The 20,573-nt window shown below is 41.0% G+C and overlaps 1 protein-coding gene across 1 annotated transcript in view; it reads left to right on the forward strand.

Annotated features, from left to right (window-relative positions):
* The window catches only part of fcho2 (FCH and mu domain containing endocytic adaptor 2), a 154,328-nt gene that overhangs the window by 112,895 nt on the left and 20,860 nt on the right, over nucleotides 1-20,573 (forward strand). Inside the window, exon 20 of the mRNA XM_048593807.1 lies at nucleotides 7,033-7,148. Coding sequence (XP_048449764.1) covers nucleotides 7,033-7,148 — 116 coding nt within the window. The remainder of the gene's footprint in view (nucleotides 1-7,032; nucleotides 7,149-20,573) is intronic.

Here is a 20,573-nt window from a genome sequence, read left to right on the forward strand (position 1 = left end):
TTGTAATGATTGAACATGTGTTCTGACTCAGCAAATATCCCTTTCTGTTTGATGTGGGACAATGGCAACCAGAACTGAAGCCTGTGTGAGAACAAACTCGTCGTGAAACCAGATGGATTACCTGACATTGACCTAGGCACTGGAAAAGATGATGGCAAAAACAGCCCTGTTGACTTTACAAAGTTCTTCCTGACATCTCAGGGCTAGCGCCAAAATTGAGAGAGCTGTTTCACAGACTAGTCAAGTAACAGCCTGACATTGTCTGTAAGGTACGATTCTATAAATATGACTATTTCCCAGACACCACCATCACCTTCTCTGATATGTCCTGTCTCACCAACAGAACAGACCCAGTGGATGCGGTGGAACACTGATATACAGGTTGGGACTTCAGACCCCATCAAGTGCCTGGTTTCAGGTTAAACATGGGAAAAGAAGCCACCTGCTGTTACCAGGTGCTGTGCTCCCTCAGCTGATGAATCAGTATTCCTCCACGTTGAACAACACTTTGAGGAGGCACTGAGGGTGGCAAGGGCGCAGATGTACTCTGGGTGGGGGATTTCTGTGTCCACCACAGAGAGTTGCTCAGTACCAGTACTACTGATGAAGCTGGTCGGCTCCTAAAGGACATAGCTGCTAGACTGGGCCTGCAGCAGTGGTTAAGGAACCAAAAAGAGGGAAAACCATACTTGACCTCATCCTTACTAATCTGCTAGCTGCAGATGCATCTAACCATGACAGTTTTGGTAAGAATGACCACTGAATCTTGTGGAGATGAAGTCCCGTTTCTTTCATCAAGAATACCCTTCATCGTGTTGTGTGGCACTATCACTGTGTTAAATGGGACAGACTTTGAACAGATGTAGCAACTTCAAGACTAGACATCCATGAAGGGTGGTGGGCCATAAACAGCAGCAGAATTGTACTCCAGCACAATCGGCAATGTCATGTCCTGGCATATTCCCCATTTAGCCATTACCATCAAGCTAGGGGATCAAACCTGGTTGAGTGGAGAATGCAGGAGGGCATGCGAGGAGTAAGACCAGGCATATCTAAAATAAGGTGTCAACCCGGTGAAGCCACCAAACAGGACTACTTGCATGCTAAACAGCATAAGCGACAAGTGATAGACAGAGCTAAGCAGTACCACAAACAATAGATCAGACCTAAGATCTGCAGTCTTGCCATATCCAGTCGTGAATGATGGTGGACGATTAAATGACTCTTTGGAGCAGGAACCTCAACAAATATTCTCATCCTCAATGATGGAAGAGCCCAGTGCATCAGTACACAAGATAAGGCTGAAGCATTCGCAGCAATCTTCAGCCAGAAGTGTTGAGTGGATGATCCATCTTGGCTTCCTCCAGTGGTCCCCACATTCACTGATGCCAGTCTTCAGCCAGTTTGATTCTTGATATCACATGGAGCGAAACAGTTGGAGGCACTGGATACTGCAAAGGTTATTGCCCCTGACAACATTCTGACAATAGTACTGGAGACTTGTGCTCCAGAACTTGCTCTTCCCCTAGCCAAGCAATTCCAGTAGGGTTACAGCACTGGCATCTACTTGACAAGGTGGCAGTTTGCTCAGGAATGTCCTGTACACAAAAAGCAGGACAAATCTAACCCAGTCTGTTATCACCACATCAGTCGATGGAAGGTATTATCAACAATGCTACCAAGCACCACCGCTCAGCAATAACCTGCTCAGTGACACCTGTTTTGGTTTCCTCCAAGATCACTCAGTTCCTGATATCAGTAAAACCTTGGTTCAGTCATGGACAAAAGCACTGAATTCCAGAGGTGAGGTGAGAGTGACAGCCTTTGGCATCATGGACGCATTTGACCAATTGTAACAACAAGGAGCCCAAACAAAACTGGAATAATGGAATTCAAGGAGTGAGCTCTCCACTGTGTTGGAGTCATACCTGACACAAAGGAAGATGCTTGTGGTTGTTGGAGGCCAGTTATCTCAGCTCCAGGACATCTCTGCAGGAGTTCCTCAAGGTAGTGTCCTTGACCCAGTCACCTTCAGTTAATTCATCAATGACCTTCCCTCCATCGTAACGTCAGAAGTGGAACTGTTCGCCAATTATTAGACAATGTTCAGCACCATTCATGTCTACTCAGATGCTGAAGCAGTCCATGTGCAAATGCAAAAAGATCTGGACAGTTTCTAGGCTTGAGCTAACAAGTAGAAGGGGAGGCAATGGCCTACCACGGTAGCTGGTGGAATTTGAATTCAGAAATATCTGGAATTAGGAATCTAATGATGACCATGAATCCATTGCCAGTTGTCGGAAAAACTCATCTCGTTCATTAACATCCTTTAGGGAAGTACACTGATATCCTTACTTGAGCAATTAGGGATGGACAATAAATGCTGGCCTAGCCAGTGATGCCCTCATCCCATGGAACATTCATTCCACGCAAATGTCAAGCAATGACCACTTCCAATAAGAGACAGTCTAACCACCGGCCCATGACATGGAATGGTGTTACCATCACTGAATCTCCCATTATCAACAGTGGCTACAAGAGCAGTCAGAAGCTTTGAATACTGCAGCAAGTAGCTCGCCTCCTGACTCTCCAAAACCTGTCCACCTTCGACAAGGCACAAGTTAGGAGTGTGGTAGAATACATCCCATTTGCCTGGATGGGTGCAGCTCCATCAACAAACGAAAAGCCAGACACCACCAAGCACAACCCAAGATGGTGGCAGAGTAGGGGAGCTGAGCCTGGGGCTCGTCCACTCCCGTCACTCTTTCTTTTTCTTTTTTCTTCTCTTTACCTCCATTCTTTTTCTTCTTTGTTTTCTTTTCTCTTTGTTTCCCTTGAAGCCCAGAGAATGGTGGGTGGAGGAGGAGGCCTCCGACGGCAGCAACACCCAAGATGAGCCAAACGTGGCTCCACCCCAGCCCGGGGTCTCCCATCGAGCAAGGAGCGGGTCCTGGGCTGACGTGAGGGACCTGGACTCGTAAGCTGGGCCAAGGCTTCAGGTCCACAGCTAGGCCCGGACACCTGAAGGAGCAGAAACATCACTGACAGGGGTGGATTGGCGGCAGGACTAGCAACGGATGGTGAACAGGAGACTTCTCCTGGCCTAGTGACAAGGTGGTTTCCAGTGGCTCGGCATGGCATTCTTCTCCTGGAATGGCAGGATCACCCAGGCTGTGTCTTCAGAGTATTCCGTCATATCTTAATCAGCTTGCCCTGACCCCAGGAGCCATTAACTGAACTGTGATGAACTTTGTCTTAATTTTCCTTTTTTTTTTTTTGAATTATTTATGTATGACTTCTGTCATTAATATAGGCGCTCTGGTGTGGCGACTTATAAAACTTCTCACTGTATTTTTCATCTAAAATTAGAGGTGACAATAAATTTCTGTTTTATTATATTCTACTCTATTCTATCCAGGACAAAGCAGCCCACTTGATTGGCACCACATCCACAAACGTCCATTTCTTCCACCACTGACATTCAATGGTAACAGTGTGTACTATCTACAAGACGCACTGCAGAAATTCACCAAAGATTCTTGAGACAGCACCTTCCAAACCCACAACCATTTCCATCCAGAAGGACAAGGGCCACAGATACATTTCCCACTTGCAGGAAACTACCTGCAAGTTGCCAAGTCATTCACCATCCTGACTTGGAGCTATATCGCCATTCTTTCACTGTTAAGAGCATTGTTAGTCTATCTACATCACACTGACTGCAGTAGTTCAAATAGCTACCTTGCTAACACATTATCAAGGGCAACTCGAGAGGATTAATAAATGTAGTCCAATCAGCAATGCCCACGCATCACAGTGCAATGGAAAACAAAACTTCCAGAGATTGCGTGATCAGAGACTTTACTGTAGCTTTGCCCAGCTACTTGTGCGTAAGTGTGTTTATAATGTAAGTGTCTTTCAAGTGGTATTATTTATGCTGTGGTCATCCTTGGAGGCAATAAAGTGAGACTAATGAATCAGATTGAAAAATGAAAGAACTTTATTCACTTCAGATGGAGCTTCAAAAATGGCTTTGACCAAGCAGGTTTGAATTTATGCAAAAGCTTGATGTTTAACTGTTCTGTAGTGCATTGAAGGATAATGAGTTTCGTTGCCAATATGATGGCATGTATATAGACCATATGTCCCAGCGGTTGGCTGATCAATTCAAACAACATGTTCCTTCAGTTATTTGTAATTGGCAGAGTACAGACTGTACTCAGTAAGCCATTACTTGCAAAACGAATGTGTTACTTTGAGAAAACTGTTACAAGTGATTCCTTGGCAGCATTTGCTGAACATACACTAAAAAAACAACTTAAAACAATCAGTCAAGCTCAATTTTTGCTTGCTAGAAGCAACATATTCTGGACCTGTTCTCTGAAAACAAAAGCAATACAGGTATGTTCAAGACTTGACCTTTTTTGAATTTCAGGGAGATTAGGGAGCCATTGTGTTCAGTGCTGCCTTCTCCTCGATAATGTCTTATTATCAAACTCCTTTGATTTGCCAACTAATCAAGAAGGAGTGCATGCTTCCTATGATGGTGTACCGTGTGCCCATCAGGAGCACCTTAGTCTGTTGTCCATGATGTCTTTGAGGCATGACCTTATACAACTTTATAAAATCGTGAGGGGCATGGATAGGGTGAATAGCCCAGGTCTTTTTCCTAGCGTGGGGGAGTCCAAAACTTGAGTGCATAGGTTTAACTTGAGAGGGGAAAGATTTAATAAGACCTGAGGAGCAACTTTTTCATGCAGAGGGTGGTGCGTATGTGAAATGAGCTGCCATATTACGCAGTGGAGGTGGGTACAATTACAACTTGTAAACAACATCTGGATAGGTATATGAATAGGAATGATTTAGAGGGATATGGGCGAAATACTGGCACGTGGGACCAGGTTAGATTAGGGTGTCTGGACGAGTTGGACTGTAGGGCCTGTTTCCAGGCTGTATGACTCTGTAACAATGTCTCTACCAGAGTCCACTATCTCCCAATCCACATCCTCATTTTATGCGGCATAGATTTCCATTTCCTTTGGAAGTTACTTTCTTGTGATTCTGCCTTGATGAGTGCAAGACAAAAAGCTTCATCAGCAGATTTCTTTTTCAGAGATATTCAAGTTCTAATTACCGAGTTAGTATCAAATTGCTACCTGTCAAAAGGAGGGGTGTCAGTATTACACATTCTAGTCTATTTAATGACTGGTTCATAAATGCAGTGCATTTAGGAGAAGCAAATGCTAATATTATAGAGTTTGAGTGTTGCATTTTCTGGTGAATGTTATTTAATTTTTATAAAGTAAATTTTAGACTTTTTACTCGCATGTCTGTACTGCTTTGAAACCAGTAATTTAGCTACAAGTTGCACAGGAATAGTCTATTTTTCACTATTTTTTTCATCTTTCCAGAGTGGTTAGGCTAAGATTTAGAACGCTGGTGGATTTGAACTCCCCTATCCTCAACAACTTTGATGGAGTACGTGGGCCCTAAACCAGAGGCAGTATCCATTTTAAGTATTTATAAAAATCAGTTTACTAAATTGAAACTCACTCTTGCTTGAGTTTGTTTCTTCTTTTTTCTCAACAAACCTTTACTTTGTTTGAAACTGACATTGACTTCCATTATATGATGCAAAATTTTGATTCTTTGATTAGGAAATACCAACAAAGCAAGCTAAGTGACTGAGCAGTTACAGAATTCAGATCCTTTTACACAAACATTAAGTAATGATAGGGAGGGAAGTTACGAAAAACCTCCTTTATATGGTTTGAAATTACTTTCTATATGAACAGCATGAAAATGATTTGCAACTATTGTTGCTCATACATGTTAGTAAATGAAGTTGTATGATACGAAGTTAATTCAAAACATTTATGCTAGGTTCTTTCAAATACCAGCAGACACCTACAAAACATTTGCTGTCAAAGTAATATCTTTATTGAAACAGTACTACTTTAAATTCAGTGTTTCTGGCTATACTTTCATCAAAAACTTGAATAGAATGAAAACCTCTCACTCTGGAAACAGCCAAGTAAACCTATGTATGTGTAAAAACAGTTCTAGGAATGTAAATATAAATTCTGCCAAGATCTGACTTTGTGACTTATTTTTATAGTGATAGAATATGCAAGTCTAATTGGAAACTGCTTACGCCTGAGTTGAAAAGTTAGGTTCTCATCTGTGGGCTCAATATTATTCAAAAAAATAAATACTCAATTCCTTAAAATCTGCCTATTATAATCTCAGCATCTAGCATTAAAGAAAATGGCTTCTCAACTCCTAACATCCATGACAAAATCTTTGTTTAGGATTCAAGTTTTTCAGAAAAGTTGTAACTGCTTCTTTCTTGTGTGGTAGCTTGCCCATTCGATGTAGACTTATAGAGACTCTGGAGGATATAGACTGATACCATCATCTTCATGATCGAATCAATTCCCCATTCCTCATGGAAACGGTCTCTTACAACCATTATTGTTGTTGGGTTTCCCTTATATCTGCTTTTCATGTTTTTAACCAAACCCAAATCCACCATCGTGAGCTGTTGGCAGGCACAAATGTACCATGTGCTGCAGTTTGTGTGTGTGCAACAGGCACTTAATAAACCATCAGTGGACCTGCCACTTTAACTGACTAATCAAAACCGTCCTGACTGACAGAAACTAAATAATATTAGTGTAGATGATTGGAGGAATTGTTTTGTTTAAATATGTTGTGTGTTACAAAATAAGGTATGAGTTACTAGGATATATCGAAACTTCACTTTGTTAGCATTTTGTATTATACAGACTCTAGTTAATAGCAACTAACTGTGAATTTTGCAGACTAGCTTTTGATTTGCAGTGACACATGTGGCATGAGAGTTCTCATTACAAGAACTTTTTTGAAGTCAAGTTTGATTTTTAAAATATTTTAAGAATGTTTGTTTTTAAATGAGTGCTGTATTCACAATTGGAAAATGTGATCTGTCATCATTCTGTCAACTGGTATTTCTCTCAAAATTGTTTTGCTTCTTTCAATCTCCCCTTTCAGTCTCGCCCCCAGCAAGACCTACCACCCCACTTAATACAAGTATGATTGTGCCACCACCTCGTCCTACTTCCAGACCAAAGCTTTCGGCAGGAAAACTGGGTGGAATTAATGAAATAGTAAGATGCTTTCTTTAATGCTGAAAATTAATTTTTGCAGAAATTGTTATTACTAAAGGTAAATATTTTAAGAATAATTACATCTGGATTAATTAAGAAAAAGTCTACAAGTTAATGTTAAAGTTTACTTTATGTTAATTCTTGAGTAACAACACAAACTGGAGTATGTTGTCTGTTCTGTTGCATTTTTAAGATATTTGTTAAAAGGACAAATAATTCCAGAAATGTGGTTCTATATATTTTTAGGTCTTCCTTATTCAACCTCCAGTAATAGACAGACAGTTGCAAAACTGGTAAAGAGGAGCACAAAGATATGATCTTAGTTTATTTTTCTGAAAAGTGGAGATTAGGCACTACGTAAAGGTTTTGGTAATACAATCATTGAATGATAACAGCTTGGGAAGCTCAGATTCAAGTCCCTTCTGCTCCAGGTGTGTGTCTTAACATCACTGAACCGGTTTATTTAAGAAATCTAGAATAGTGACAACACACATATATGCACATATTTGGAAGTCTTGTATTAAATTACAGTTTTGATCCTGCTGCTTTTAGGTTATAGTTTTGATCCATTTAGCTATTACCATAATTTGAACTTGCTTGGAGATGCTAAAGCAGACACAAGAACCGATCTTGATTAGAAGCAATCTTTGTAGAGCTCCACGCACCTCCTTTCATTGAAGTGGTCTGGCTAATGCAGGGTAACGGGGACTAAAGGAGAAGACAAATATGTTGCTGAACACAGCAGTGAAATTCTTGCTGGAGGAGGTCCAGAAGATGTTGTATGTTCTGTACCTGCAGTGGGGAAAGAATTCATCTCAGCTTTATGTCCCTTTCCTCTTTAGTAACTGGTGCTGTTTTGCTACATCTTCTGCAATCCTTCTGAAAACCAAAGGGACACCTAGCAAAATGTCCATGATCAAGCACTGCATTTCTCTTGGTAACTTCTAGAAGATGGAGTAGCACATGAGAGTCATAACAATTTTACAACATGGAATGAGGCCCTTTGGCCCACTATGTCCTTGCGAGTCATCAAGCACCTATCTACTCTAGTCCCATTTTTTCAACACACCCTTGTATGCTATGGTGTTTCCAGTGTCTATCTAAATATTTTTTAAATGTTGTGGTAGTTCTTGCCTCTGTCACCTTTTCAGACAGGCAAAATGGTGATGAATCTCATCTACAGTAATCACATATAGTTGACCAGAGCTGCACACAGTGCTCCAGCTAAAACCTAACTAATGTCTTTTATAGCTCGATCATAATCTTCCTGCTCTTGAATTCAGTGCTTTGATTAATAAAGGTAATTATCCTTTATGCCTTCTTAACTACCTTATCTATCTGACCTGTTGCCTTTCAGAATCTATGGACACACACAATAAGTCCCTCTGATCCTCTATACTGCTAGGGTTTTACTGTTCATTTGTGTACTCTCTTGCTTTGTTAGTCCTCCCAGAATGTATCCTCTATGTTCTGGATTAAGTTCCCTTTGCCAATGTTCTGCCCATCTGACCTGTCTATACTGTTTGCAGCTTTCATCCTCACTGTTTACCACACCACCAGTTTTCGTGTCATCTGCAACATTACTGATGAAACCTCTGACATTGATGTCTAGATCATTAATGAATACTACAAACAGCAAGGACCCAGTGCTGAGCCCTGTGGTAAATGACTGGACACAGGCTTCTAGTCACAGAAACAACTTTCAACCACTATCCTCTGCCTCCTGGAGTTAAGCCAATCTTGCTTGCCTCCCTTTTTTTGACTGGTGGTCACCCATTTGTTCCCACATTGTACTTCCTTAAGCTATGGGGTGACCATGTCTTAAAAACATGCAATCTTTGTAACTCTCAACCTGGTCAAATGTACTCCAATGTCTCCAGCTGACATGGAAACGCTAAAATCCATGCTCAAGTTGGTCATACCAGTGCCATTTCCCACAGATGTGGTCATTCTGACAACCTATCTGAATTACAGCTGATTGGCTTGGCTTCGTGGCCGGAAGGCATAGAGTTAGCATTTTAAGTTGGAGTTATGTTACTAGATAAAAGTTGTTTAATAAATTATTGCCACATCCCTTTAACACCCCAGATTGATGTTATTTGCATTTCTTAACGAAATATGTATTGACAAAGAAATCAACCTTGGGATAAGTAGTTGAGTTATTTAGCACCAAACTGTTCAGATGGCTTATTAAATAGTGATAAAGCAACATCATTTTTATGTGCCAGAAAGTTACATTTGTGAAGTACAAGAAAATAATTATCACTGTAAAGGAAGTCCTTCAGAGTAGCATATCTTCCTCTAGGGAGAGTTTAGGATTCTAGAATCCATTTAGCTTTAAATGTAAGACTCAGGGTCCAACTAAATATGAGATTATATCTGGTATAAGTGTGTCTTGACAAGTTTCACCAGTTTACTAAGTTATCAAAATAAATACAACACTGACACTTAGCCAGTCCACAACAGAATACCAATCCTCGTTTGGCTGAGATGCTGTCTCTGGTTCTTTCTGCGCACAACTGTCAAGTAAGCCTTATTAACCCTTTCCAAACAACTAATAGCATGATCAGAAATGTCTCTGAACCTAGATTGCTCCAATCCTAAATTGCCAAGGTGATGCCTAGTGCATGAGCAGTTCATGGGCCATCTTGGATTTGCTAGGTAGTTTATGCCCAATTTATGATTAGTTTCTTTAAAAGTAAAGCCATCACTCTCCATTCTCCACTGATTGGTCTGTTGAGATTAAATTCACTTATGAGGCCATGCCTACTCATTTTCGCTTTACCTATTATTTCATTGATTTTTGTAGCTTACTACTGAGATAAAATATTTTATAATAGCTTCTTTGTCCATTTGTTTAGAATAGGAGACGTATGCAGTAATGTCCTCATGAATTATACCATATCCTATCGTCTTAGATCTTACCTATTGATACGTGTCCCTCATTAAATCAAACACTTATCAATGACTATTTTAAAGACCATCTACTCTATGCATTTTTCCTTTCTCTAATTGTGGGTTTGGAATGAAGTACTTTTGAAATAAAGAATATAGTGGAAAGTTTGCATGTTACTACAAAATGTAAAACTAATACAGAGATTTACAAAGTACTAATACATAAAATCACAAAGGTTTTAAAAATGTGCAAAATAAACAATGTATAAAAGGTAACGTGGTGAGATATTCCTATTGCTTACAAAATTAACTGTAAATATGTTTAGCAAAAACGTGATTATTGTTCTAAGTATAACACCATGAAAGATTTTTTTTTTTTCTTTTTGCTGGTGATGATGCCAGGTTGACATTGACTTAGCAGTGAGAAAGAGTGTAGCTCACTCTTTCGACCTAAGCAGAGTTTCTCACGTGTCTTCTGCTTCAAGTTCCATAGTGCATTCGTCTGTCAGTAAAACTAAGCAACCACTTTGTTAAAGTCCTGCATTGGTCACATTTTGAACAGAATAGCATAATACTAGATTAATCAAACAGTACACACTGAACTAAACTTGAAACATGAATTTTTCTGCAGAGTAGTAAGATAACTGAAAGATCAGACCTTTTTAAACCAGGAAATTTGAAGAATTAATGGGGAAATTCAACTTAAAAAAATTTTGAAGAGATGACATTTGCTAAATTGATTTGATTGAGAATGTATGGTTTTCAGCTCTGTAATTCCAAAAGGGTAAGTTACGCCTGGAAAAAAAGACCTAATGAAGTCAACAATATGACGAGCCTGAGAGTAGAAACAAAAAGAACTGCAGATGCTGGATTCCAAGGTAGACAAACAAATGGCCTGAAGAACACAGCAGGCCAGGCAGCATCTGGAGGAAGGGAACAGTCAACATTTCAGGGTTACTCTGTGGGGGAGGGAGGTTGGGTGGAGGCAGAACAGTGGCGATAGGTGGACACTGGAGGTAGATACGACTGGGTTGGTCAAGGGGAAGGAGGAATAAATCCGGTTAGTAGCTGGAAGGGAGGGCTGGAAGGGAAGGGGAGGTGGGGTGTGGGTGGGAAGGTTATTTGAAATTGGAGAACTCAATGTTGAGTCCTCCGGGCTGTAGGGTGCCCAGGTGGAAGATAAGGTGGTGTTCTTCAAACTTGAGTTCTGAGGCACTGGAGGAGGCTGAGGATGGACATGTTGGAGGGGGAGTGGGACGGGGTGTTGAAATGGGTGGTGACTGGGAGGTTAGGTTGGCCGTTATGGTCCAGACGGAGATGCTCGGCGAAACGGTCACCCAAGTCTATGTTTGGTCTCACCGACATAGAGAAGACTACATCAGGAGGACCAGATGCAGTAGATTAAGTTGGAGGAGATGCAGGTGAAACTCTGTCTCACTTGGAAGGGCTGTTTAGGGCTTTGAATGGAGGTGAGGGGGGTGGCGTGTGGGCAGGTGTTGCGTCTTTTACAGTTACAGGGGAAGGTACCGTGCAGGTTGGAGTGTTTGGGGGGGGAGCATGGCACAAACTCAGTAGTGGTGAAGGGAATTGTCCTTACGGAAGGCAGAAGGGGTTGGGGAGTGGAAGATGTTCTGTGTGGTGGGGTCTAATTGGAGTTGGCAGAAGTGTTTGAGGATGATACACTGGATGCGGAGGCTGGTGGGGTGGAAAATGAGGACAAGGGGTACCCTATCTTTATTATGTTTGGACCGCGTCCTCCACTTCTTTGGTAACTTCAAGTTCCTTGACCCCCAGCGCTGCTTCTTTACTATGGATGTTCAATCCCTATACACATCCATACCCCACAAAGATGGCCTATAGGCCCTCAGTTTTTTCCTCTCCAACAGACCCATCCAGTCTCCCCACCCCCCAATACCCTCCTCTGCCTCACCAAACTAGTCCTTGCCTTCAATAATGTTTCCTTCAATTCTTCCCACTTTCTCCAAATCCAGGGGTTTGCCATGGGCACTTGCATGGGCCCAAACTACGTCTGCCTGTTTGTCAGTTATGTTCACAGCTATTAACCACCAATCCCTTCCAAACATAATAAAGATAGGGACCCCCTTGCCCTCACTTTCCACCCCACCAGCCTCCACATCCAACGTATCATCCTCAAGCACTTCTGCCAACTCCAATTAGACCTCACCACCCGGAACATCTTCCACTCCCCAACCCTCTCTTTGCCTTCTGCAAGGACAATTCTCTTTGCCACTCCGTAGTTCATGCCATGCTCCCCACCAAACACTCCAACCTGCCAGGTACCTTCCCCTGTAACCGTAAAAGATGCAACACCTACCCACACACCACCACTGTCATCTCCAACCAAAGCCTTAAACAGCTCTTCTAAGTGAGACAGAGCTTCACCTGCATCTCCTCCAAACGTATACTAGGTGACCATTTCACCGAGCATCTCCACCTGGCCCATAACTGCCAACCTAACCTCCCGGTCACCGCCCATTTCAACTCCCTGTCCCACTCCCCCTCTGACATGTCCGTCCTCTCACTCCTCCAGTGTCACAGCGACTCGGAATGCAAATTTGAAGAACAACACCTTATCTTCCACCTGGGCACCTATAGCCTGGAGGACTTAACATTTGAGTTCTCCAATTTCAAATAACCTTGCCACCCATCCCTTGCCTCCCCTTCCAGCCCCACCTCCTCTCTTCCGTTCCACCTTTTGACAGTCCTTTGCAGCCACCAACTGGATTCATCCCTCCCATTGACTAATCCAGTCGTACCTACTACTGGCGTCCATCTGTCACCACCGTTCCACCTCCACTCCCTCCTCCTCCTTTATCTGCAGCTTCCCCTGCCCCCATATCTAGTCCTGAAGAAGGATAATACCCGAAACATTGACTGCTTCTTTCCTCCAGATGCTGCCTGGTCTGCTGTGTTCTTCCAGCCTCCTATTTGTCTACCAATATGACTAGCCTTAATTTTATCGGCAAAAGTAAGATATACTCTGAGCTAAACTTTTCATGAAACTTTAATTTCTCTACAGAGAAAGGAACTGAAAGATCATGAGTACATTGAAAATTCATGTATGCCTGAGAATTCAATTTGGCAATGATTCATAACAGAATCTTTCTTAAGATGAATCTTAATTAAATCATGATGTCACAACTTATATTTTACATAACACCTTTAATATAGTGAACCAGTGCGCAGAGTGATGGGAAACTAAAAGGGAGCTCAGATTCAAGAGAAGCAGAACTAGTATGAGGGATGAGTGCAGTGTGCAAAAATACAAGTCATGCAAACCAGTGGCAAGCATCAAATAATGTCAAAATGGAGAATAATATTAAAAAGGCTGTACTAAAGGCACTCTGTAAAGGTATGAAGCATTCACAAAAGAAGTTTGATTTGAATGCACAAATTAGGCAAATTAGTATTTATTTTGAATGCTTTTTTTAGATGTTGCTACAGGGTGATAGAGATTGGGAATTGAATATGTAAGGATACTAAAATGAAAATGAGATTGGATACAAAAACAGAAAATGTAGGATCACTGAATCCAAGACATTGACTCTGACTCTGCTTTCTCTCTTTCAGATGCCCCCAGACCTGCTGACTTTCTCCAGCAATTTTTGTTTTTGTTTCAGATTTTCAGCATCCGCAGTTCTTGGTTTTATTTTAATGAAATGGGGTACTGGTCCTGACCAAGAATGACTTGGTACGTTAGTAAGAGAGGATCTTTGATCAAAGGACCCAGATGTGGGAGAACCACTAGATGGTGTATTTCACTTTTCAGAAAGAATTTGATAAGGTCCAGTGTGGGAATTTAGCAAATAATATTAGATCACATAGTATTGAGGGAATATACTAGTATGAATTGAGAATGATTAATGGACAGAAAAATGGAATAGGAATAACGGGGACATTCTCAGGGTAGAGACTTCTAGGTGTAAAGTTATTTACTTTGGTAGAAAAAAAAACAAAGGCAGAACATTTCTTAAATGGTGAGAAGTTGGGAAGTGCTGGCATTAGAGTCCTAGAGTTATGCCGCACGGAAACACAGAGACCTAGGCGTCCTTGCCCATGAATCACTCAAAATTATCATGCAGGTGCAGCAAGCAATTAGAAAGGCAAACAGTATGTTTGGGTCTATCTGTAGAGTTTTGAAAAAGAAACCTGGACTCGTACAGTACAGAAGAGTCCCTACGGCCCATCAAGTCTGCACCAACAAAAACTACTCTTAATCTGCACTAGTCCCATTTTCCAGCACTTGACCCTTAGCATTGAATGTTATGACATTTCAAGTGCTCATCCAAATACTTTTTAAAGGTTACGAGGTTTCCTGCCTCAACTACCCTCCCAGGCAGTGCATTCCAGATTCCCACCACTATCTGGGTGAAAAAATTGTTGCTTCAAATCCCCTATTCAACTTCCTGGCTTTCAAAATTATGCAGTCTTGTTACTGAGTACAGGGAACAGCTGCTTTCTGTCCACCCTGTCCATGCCCTCATAATCATGTACGCCTCAGTCAGGCTCCTCTCAGCCTTCTCTGCTCTAAGGAAAACAACCTGAGTTTATACAGCCTCTCTGCATAGCTAAACTGCTCCATCCCAGGCAAATCCTGGTTAATATCCTCCCAGTGCGAACACGTCCTTCCTCTAGTACAGTAACCAGGAACTGCATGCTGATCTCCAACTATAGCCTAACCAAAGTTTTGTGCGGCTCCATAATAACCTCTCTGCTTTTATAGATAATTACGTGACAGATGAAGACAAGTGTCCAGTATCTTAACAACCCTATTAATCTATCCTGCTGCCTTCTGGGATTTGTAGACTAGCACCCCAAGATCCCTCTTCCTCTGATCTTCGTAGTGTCTTGCCATTCATTGAGTATTCCCTTATCTTGTTACTTCTTCCAAAGTATATCACTGCTATCAGGGTTAAATTGCATCTGTCTGATGAATCCATTTATATCCTCCTGTAATCTAAAATCTTCTTTGCAACTTTTGGCCAGTTGTCAAATGGCCATTCTTCGTGTTATTCACAAACATGTGCCTCATTCCCCTCACACTTTCTTCTACATTGTTTATCATTTAATTTCATCGAAACTTGTTAAAATTCTTACTGGCCATGACAGGATAGATACAGATGGGATGTTTCTCCCAGCCAATGACTCTAGAAAACCAAGGGATATAATCTCAGGAGAGGGGGTGGCCTGAGATTAGGTGTAATTTCTTCAAAGTGTATGAATCTTTGGAATTGTTCTACCACAGAGGGCTGTAGAAGCTAAGGTTCAAGACAGAAATAGTAGGTTACTGGAAACTAATGACATTAAGGGATACTGTGGGAAATTGGCATTGAAGAAAAGACCAGCTATGATCTGGAACGGCAGGCAGTTCAATAGGCTGAATGGCCTACTTCTGTTCCTATGTTCCATAGGACCTGAATCGGACAACGAGTGGTTGAGCTTAAGAAAGGAATATTAGAAGAAGTGACCAGTAGCTTGATCAGAGTTTTTTGAGGGATGCCTTGAAGGACAGAGAGCAAGATGGAGAGACAGAGAGCTTTGGGATGGAGATGGAATTCAGCTTAGGACCTGGATGGCTGAAGGATTTGAGGAATGCAGAACAGGCTAGAGTTGAAGAAAAGCAGTTTTTTGTGGAGCTAGAGGAAGTAACGGGTAGGGAAGTCCTGGAGAAATGTGAACATGAGAATGAGAGTTTCAAAATTGAGGCATTGATGAACTGTTGCAGCGATGTCCTCTGTATGAAACATTGAACTATATTTTGTCTGTTCTATGAATATTCCAGAATTAATATTCCCACCTTCTCTTCAGAGAAGAACAGAGTTTAGTTGGTTAATATTATTTCAATCAACACCAAAAAATGTTTTTGTTGCCTTGGGATATGATGTGCACAAAACAACAATGTGTTTAGCTGCAGCAGTCACTTCAATGTGGTTCGCTTATGTGAAGTAATTTATAGACTTTGAGAGATGTGATAAGGTGTTAAATCAATGTAAGTTTCGGCTATGGGGTTCTCCCCCCTCTTGATTGTATTTATATTAGGTGTTTTCACAAGGTATGTTATGTAAATAATGACTAATATTATCCCCATTTATTTTAATTAACATGCATGCAGGATTATCGGTTCTACAAAGTCCAGGTGCATTATCCACTTTAACCTTTCTGTGGGTTGTGGCAGTTGGTTTTTGGTGTGCTGTGATTTTGAGTTTGCATGCAGGATTCCCCATAAGAAATTCCTTAAATATGTAACGGCTGTGAAGAAGGCTATTGGGGAGCCTGAGCTGCATCACAGCCATAGGAATGTTATTTTAATTTGATTTGTTAATCTTCTTAATGTTTTGGGTTTTTGAGGGACTCTTGTGGTGCAGTGATAGTGTCCATTCTTGGCCAAAAGAACTAGGTTCAAATCCCACTTGATCCAGAGATGTGTTATAACAACATGTCTCAACAGGTTGATTTTTTAAAAAAAAAAAATCTATTAATGGTGTCCCTTTCCAAATAGCACTTAGTTCCAAAACAATACAGAGAATGCTGCAGAAACTCAGCAGATCTGACCGCATCTGTGGAGAAAGAAACAGAGTTAAAGTTTTGATCCAACATGACTTTTCTTTAGCACTTCGTTCCTCATGACTGACATTCTAAAACCAATCAACAACCGTATGAAATAGGAAGAAGAGAAGCCTTTCAGCCCATTTGAGCCTGCTCCACCATTCAATAGGATCATAACTGATCTGACATTCCTCACGTCCATCTTCCTACCCTTTCCCTGTAACCCTTGATTTTCCTCCTGATCAAGAATCTATCTATATCAGCTTTAAATATACACAAGGATCCCACAGCTGTCTGTGACAAGGAATTGCCCAGACTGTCAGCCCTCTGAAAGAAGAAATTCTTCCTTCTCTCAATCTTAAATTGGCGCTCCTTAATTCTGAGACTGTTCCCTCTGCCATAAGGAAAATCATCCTCTCAGCAGTTACTCTATCAAGCCCCTTAATAATCTTATATGTATCATTGAGATCACCTCTCATTCTTCTAAATTCCACTGTTCAACCCTTGCTCCTAAGACGATCCATCCATACTGAGGATCATCCTAGTGAACCTCTCTGAACTGCCTCCAATGAAACATCTTTCCTTTAAATAAATGAATCAAAAGTGCTCACGGTACTCCAGATGTGGTCTCACCAGCATTTTGTACAGTTGCAGGATACTCTTATACACCAACCCCCTTGAAATAAGAGCCAACATTCCATTACCCTTGGAGATAGCGAGAACTGCACATGCTGGAGTCCGAGACAACACAGTGTGGAGCTGGAGGAACACAGCAGGCCAGGCAGCATCAGAGGAGTAGGAAAGTTGATGTTTCGGGTCAGGACCCTTCCTGCTTACCTGCTACACGTGTGTGCTAGCTTTCTGTCTTTTGTGCACCAGTACCCCACAAGTCTCCTTGTGGGGCAGCTTTCTGCAGTTTTTGTCCATTTAAATAACATTCTTTCTATTGTTTCCCTTCCAAATGAACAAATTCACATTTTTCTACGCTATACTCCATTTGCCAACTTTTTGTCCAATTCCTTACCCAATCAGTATCTCTTTGTAAAATGTTTCTGTCCCTCTTGCAACTTGCCGTTCAGTTTGTTCTTGTACTGCCTGCAAATTTGGCTGCAACACATTTGTTTCCTTGCTCCAAGTCATTAATATGAATTGTAAATAGTTGTGGTCCTAGCACTGATCCCTGTGGAACCTCATTGGTTACAGGTCACCAATCTGTAAAGAAAACCCTTTTCCTGACTCACTGTTTGGTTTGTTCTAGAGGTATATATGTACAGTAGCATTCTGAAACTGTCGGTTGGATAGAGGGTGTATGTTTATAATGTGTCTGTGTAAGTTTTTAAAAAAAAAAAACAACTTTTGAAGTGAATAAAGACTAGACTTCTATCCTTCAACTTGTTTTTGCTTTTTAAAATTATCACTTGCATGTGGTTCAATATGATAATAATTCATTTGGATAATTTCCTTCTAATGTCTAGGTACATTCCTAATACTTTTTCACTCAGTAATCATAGTTTAACTTAAATGCCATATTCACATTTGTAGTATCCATACCTGCCTATATTTCAAAACTTTGAACTTGTTCAATGTCTTTCATCTGTGCAAAATTATCTTTGTCAGTTTTCGCATTTACCTTGTCCAAGTTATCCATTGCCTTGAAGTGAAGTGATGAACCATTTTAATATGGACTTACCAATTACTTACGTAATTATCTGAGGAACGGTCACCGGACCTGAAATGTTGACTCTGATTTTCTGTTAACAGATACTGCCAGACTTGCTGAGCTTTTCCAGCAACTTCCTTTTTTGTGTTACTTATTTTATTACTTTTGACAAAATTACATGCCCTCAAGAATGATATGAATTCTTATTTTCAAAAACTCTGGTGTTTGTTTCCTTCTCTACACTGCGTCACACTCATCCATCACTGATGTCTGGACTGAATTGCATTAGTTTCCAGTGCTATAGTGCTTCAAATTTGAAATTCCATACTCATGTTTAAATTGCTTCACAATCTTATCTCTCCTTATTTCTGTAACACCACACAGTCAACAGCCTCTCTCCCCTGAATTCTGTTGCTGTGAGATCCTGACATCCCTACTCCACCACACCAATCCCAACCTTCTCAAATCATAGTTGTTAATGCCTTAGGTACCAATAACTCACACTTGGCATTTTTTTTTTGATTCCCTAAGCCTCCTCCCTTCTCCAGCTCATTTTTATCCTTTAGAATTCTGCTGAAAACACTTCTTTGACCAAGCATTTGTTCAATCCTAATATTACCTCTGTTGCTGCATCACCCATTTCTTCTTTATACCTTTGTGAAGTATTTTAGGATATTTGTTACCTTTTAAAGTGACATGTAAGTTGGTTCTGTAATGTAATAGCAACCTTAACTTGTCTGAATATTGTACAAATGTTTAATTTCAGAGATCTTTTTGAATGTTATCAACTATGTCTTTTGCTAACCTAAAATATCACTCAATGCCATTTGATAACCTTATGCTAGCCAGTGTAAACCTGTGTATCATTCTACTTGATCTTTTTTAATAAGCGCTTACCTTCATTGCACGGACCATTGCATGTAGGAGCTGGGACATCATATTAAGGTTGTACAGGAAGTTGGTACAGTGTCTAACCACTTTTGGAGTAGTTCTGGTTGCCCTGCTATAGGAAGGATGTTATTAAATTGGAAAGAGTTCAGAAAATATTTACCAGGATGTTGCTGAGACTGGAGGGTTTGAGTTCTAAGGAGAGGCTGGATGGTTTGGGACTTTTTTCACTGCAATGTAGGAGGTTGAGGGGTGACCTTAGAGGTGTATGAACTCATGAGAGGCATAGATAAGGTAAATAGCAAAGGTCTTTAACCTAGGGTGGGGGAAGTTCGAAACTGGGGTGGAGGTGAGCATATTTTTAAAGAGGAGAGATTTAAAAAGGACCTGCGGGGCAACTTCTTCACACAAAGTCATTCGTATGTGGAATGAACTGCCAAAGGAAGTGGTAGGCGCAAGTACAGTTACAACATTTAAAAGACATTTGGATAGGTACATGAATAGGAAAGGTTTAGAGGGGTATAGACCAAACACAGGCAAGTGGGACTAGTTTAGTTTGGGAAACTTGGTCGGCGTGGACGAGTTGGACCCAAGATTGTGTGACTGTATGACTCTAATCTAGCTAGTTGGCATGTAACCAGCTTGGGGATAGTTGGTTGAGAAATTAGTTGATGAGAGAGCCTGAGGTTTGTGGCCAATTGAAATTGGACAAAGAGTTTGATCAGTGGGAGCAGGTGGTCAGTCAGAGGAGGAGTCTTCAAGGCTTTTTGGTGGATTACTGGTCTTGAGGGCAAAGTCATGTTCATCATGGAGGTGCCTGATCGTGGAGGAATCCCAAGCAGGCAACAGGATTCTGGAGATCGGCAAAAAGGCACTTGCCAATTCCACCAAGTACTTGCTTCAAACAAGCTGACAGCTTCCTCATTGCTTTGAAGATTATTTAAACCTGCATGACCATAAATATGATGAGCTTGTGAGGTTTAAAATTGCAACCTGCCCCTGTTAAAATTCAGTGCGTTAGAGTAATTAAAACTTGACTTAACAAATTATGTATAAAGTTGGAGAGGGTAGTGGTAATGAGGGAGTTCCAATGAATATGATCATACAATTGAAATCACAGGTACCAGTAGTGTGTTATAGGGTGTGAGGTCATGAAAATAGTTGAATATAAGAATGGACATGTTAAATTTTTGCCATTGGAAACTAAGCCAGTTTATATCAGCATCCACATTCAATGTGTGCCAGTGGCATGTGGTGTCATTTAGGATATGGAGATCACGGTTTTGGGTAGGTTAGAGATAATGAAGACTGAGAGGAGATTATTGGTGCATTCAATTTTGCAAGCTTCAAAGGCAGTAGCACGATAAATGAGTAAAGTTGGCTGATTTTTACCAAAATGGAAGTCGGATGGTCTT

The sequence above is a fragment of the Rhincodon typus genome, chromosome 3 (assembly GCF_021869965.1).
Source record: "Rhincodon typus isolate 14 chromosome 3, sRhiTyp1.1, whole genome shotgun sequence".
NCBI classification, from domain to species: Eukaryota; Metazoa; Chordata; class Chondrichthyes; order Orectolobiformes; family Rhincodontidae; genus Rhincodon; species Rhincodon typus.